The 3487-nt window shown below is 43.7% G+C and overlaps 1 protein-coding gene across 7 annotated transcripts in view; it reads left to right on the top strand.

Annotated features, from left to right (window-relative positions):
* Nucleotides 1-3487, top strand: part of YES1 (YES proto-oncogene 1, Src family tyrosine kinase) — an 86843-nt gene that overhangs the window by 59797 nt on the left and 23559 nt on the right. For all 7 annotated transcript variants that reach the window (XM_017873556.1, XM_017873554.1, XM_017873551.1 and 4 more), the window contains exon 2: nt 1437-1715. In XM_017873556.1, coding sequence (XP_017729045.1) covers nt 1445-1715 — 271 coding nt within the window. In that variant the 5' untranslated portion in view covers nt 1437-1444. The remainder of the gene's footprint in view (nt 1-1436; nt 1716-3487) is intronic.

Raw genomic sequence — 3487 nt, 5'->3', positions numbered from 1 at the left:
CAAAGCCTAAAGCTGCACAGCTGGCAAAGGAGAAATGTTGACAGAGTCCAACCCCAGTATCACAAGCAGAGCAAAGAACCATAGATTTGGAGCTGACAGATAATAAATTAATAACTGGCACTCCCCTGAAACTATACTTCCTCTTTTTTTCCTTACTGCACTTTGCACTGCATTTTTTTCTTTTTTTTGAGATGGAGTCTCGCTCTGTCACCCAGGCTGGAGTGCTGTGGCCGGATCTCAGCTCACTGCAAGCTCCGCCTCCCGGGTTCACGCCATTCTCCTGCCTCAGCCCCCCAGGTAGCTGGGACTACAGGCGCCCACCTCGCCCGGCTAGTTTTTAATAGAGACGGGGTTTCACCGTGTTAGCCAGGATGATCTCGATCTCCTGATCTCGCGATCCGCCCGTCTCGGCCTCCCAAAGTGCTAGGATTACAGGCTTGAGCCACCGCGCCCGGCCTCTTTCTTCTTTTTTTTACAGATAATTTTATCACCTAGATACTTGTTTATTTTTTGTTTTTTTTTGGTCACCCAGGCTGGAGTGCACTGGCACAATCTCAGCTCACTGCAACCTCTGCCTCCCGGGTTCCAGTGATTCTCGTGCCTCAGCCTCCCTAGTAGCTGGGATTACAGGTGTGCACCACCACACCCAGCTAATCCTCGTATTTTTAACAGAGACAGGGTTTCACTATGTTGGCCAGGTTGGTATCGAACTCCTGACCTTAAGTGATTGGCCTGCCTAGGCCTCCCAAAGTGTTATAGCTACAGGTGTGAGCCACGGCGCCTGGCCCCCAGATACTTTTTTGTTTCTTTTTTTTTTTTTTTTTTTGAGATGGAGTCTCTGTCCCCCAGACTGGAGTGCAATGGCGCGATCTCAGCTCACTGCAAGCTCCGCCCAGCTAATTTTTTTGCATTTGTAGTAGAGACGGGGTTTCACCGTGTTAGCCAGGATGGTCTCAATCTCCGGACCTCGTGATCCGCCCGCCTTGGCCTCCCAAAGTGCTGGGGTTACAGGCGTGAGCCACCGCACCTGGCGATATTTTTTCAAGTAACTGGAGTGCATAGAGGTTAAGCAGCATACCCTGAGATCACGCCACTACTAAGTAGGAAGCCAGGATTCAAATTTAGGCCTCTTTGGCTTCAGAGCCATGGTTTTCCCAGTATACTGTGGCATGTTGTCATTGGACTATTAAATTAAAGGTGATTGAGTTGGAAAATGAAGCGATTGGAGTAGGCCTTTTGCAAATTGTGATAAAGATAAATGAGGGGAAGAGACCTCATTTTCAGCTTTCTTCTTTTGTTTTGTTAATGTTCCTTTTGCAGGAATGGCAGATGCTTTTCTTAAAATGATTTTTTGAACCCTGCTTTTTTGAACCCTGTCTTTTTGAAGTATCCTGTGTATTAACTAACTCAAAATATTTGTTTTATCATCTCTGTAGATTTGATAATGGGCTGCATTAAAAGTAAAGAAAACAAAAGTCCAGCCATTAAATACAGACCTGAAAATACTCCAGAGCCTGTCAGTACAAGTGTGAGCCATTATGGAGCAGAACCCACTACAGTGTCACCATGTCCGTCATCTTCAGCAAAGGGAACAGCAGTTAATTTCAGCAGTCTTTCCATGACACCATTTGGAGGATCCTCAGGGGTAACACCTTTTGGAGGTGCATCTTCCTCATTCTCAGTGGTGCCAAGTTCATATCCTGCTGGTTTAACAGGTGAGATTTAAATGGACAATTACATTGTCTCTTTGAGAACATCAGCTTGGGTGATATGTACTTAAGTCTTGTCTGTCTTTAAGAAAGATACCTTACCTGAGGACTTCTTAAATAATTGTATGTGAAAATTAGTCTCTAACATAAAAATTAGTTTTATTGTATACATGGGTATGGTTCTGGAAAATTGGTAACCTGATGGTGATTATGTACTGGATCATGTTAATAATTATTTTATTAACTCATTATTCAAATAGTTATTGAGCTCCCCCCCAACCCCACTGTGTGGTAGGCACTGGGAACATAAAGATTAAAAACATATACCTTTCCCTCAAGAATTTGACAACTTCTCAGGATTGTAAAGTCCTTAGGTCTTATAGTAGTTACTTAATAGATGTTAATTAAGTGACAGTGAAGTAGTGATAATACAATATTTCTCCCAGATGTTGCTGATTTAAAAAAGAAAAATCCTAAAGCTCAGAGAGTTGAAATGATTTTCCCCCAAGTCACAGTAAGTAGGAGAGCTCAGATTTATTGTCCTATTCTAGAATTCCAATTATTACATTATCATATCCTTTTAGAGAATAGCAAGAAGTGATAGTTGACAACCTTTCATGGAGAAGGAAGGCTCTTAAAAAAGTAGATTCAAACAGTTTTAAAAGAGAGAAAATGAGCTCTTTGTAAAGGGTCCCATATCAGGATGCTTTTTCATTGAAGTAATGAAGTATAGCTGGCTTAAAAAGGTAGGGTGAGTTTCAGGGTTCCTTGACACAGCAGTTCTGTGGTGTCATCAAGGACTCAGATTTCTTTATCTCTCTTCTGCAGCCCTTGGGAGTATCTTTATCCTTAGGCTTGGCAAAACAGCTGCCAGCATCAAATCAAGCAATATATGTCCTCATTAATAGCCAGTGGGGGCAAAAGATAAATCCCCACTACAAGCATGGACTGACTATACATTTGTTTCTTCAGTCTGTTCCAACTGAACCAAAAACAATAGCGAGGCCAGGCGCGGTGACTCACACCTGTAATCCTAGCACTTTGGGAGGCCAAGGCGGGCAGATTGCCTGAGCTCAGGAGTTTAAGACCAGCCTGGGCAACATGGCGAAACACTGTCTCTACTAAAAATACAAAAAAATTAGCCAGGTGTGGTGGTGTGTGCCTGTAGTCCCAGCTACTCGGGAGGCTGAGGCAATAGAAGTGCTTGAACCCAGGAGGCAGAGATTGCAGTGAGCCGAGGTTGCGCCACTGCACTCCAGTCTGGGTGACAGAGCAAGACTCTGTCGCAAAAAAAAAAAAAAAAAAAGCCAGAGTACTGCCGTACACTAATTCCGTTAGACTTCATTTGAGAAGTTGTGCATGTTAAGTCAATTACAGTCTTAATTCCAGCACCCTAACTCTGAATACTTCAGTAGTAGATGGCCATGAGGGCATTTCTCAGTCTTGAGCAAAAGTTTACTTTTAGAATTATGTTTGGGAAAGATAGTGATCTAAAATTGTTGAATATTGATACTTAAAGGCACACTTTAGACTGGGCGCAGTGGCTCATGCCTGTAATCCCAGCACTTTGGGAGGCCGAGGCGGGCAGATCACAAGGTCAAGAGATCGAGACCATTCTGGCCAACATGGTGAAACCCCATCTCTACTAAATATACAAAAAAATTAGCTGGGCATGATGGCTCGTGCCTGTAATCCCAGCTACTCGGAAGACTGAGGCAGTGCCGAGATTGCGCCACTGCAAATCCATCCTGGAGACAGAGCGAGACTCCGTCTCAAAA

The sequence above is a fragment of the Rhinopithecus bieti genome, unplaced genomic scaffold, assembly GCF_001698545.2.
Source record: "Rhinopithecus bieti isolate Rb0 unplaced genomic scaffold, ASM169854v2 scaffold_6946, whole genome shotgun sequence".
Lineage (NCBI taxonomy): Eukaryota > Metazoa > Chordata > Mammalia > Primates > Cercopithecidae > Rhinopithecus > Rhinopithecus bieti.
Note: the sequence above shows the minus strand (reverse complement) of the source record. Positions and strands in the feature narration are given on the sequence as shown.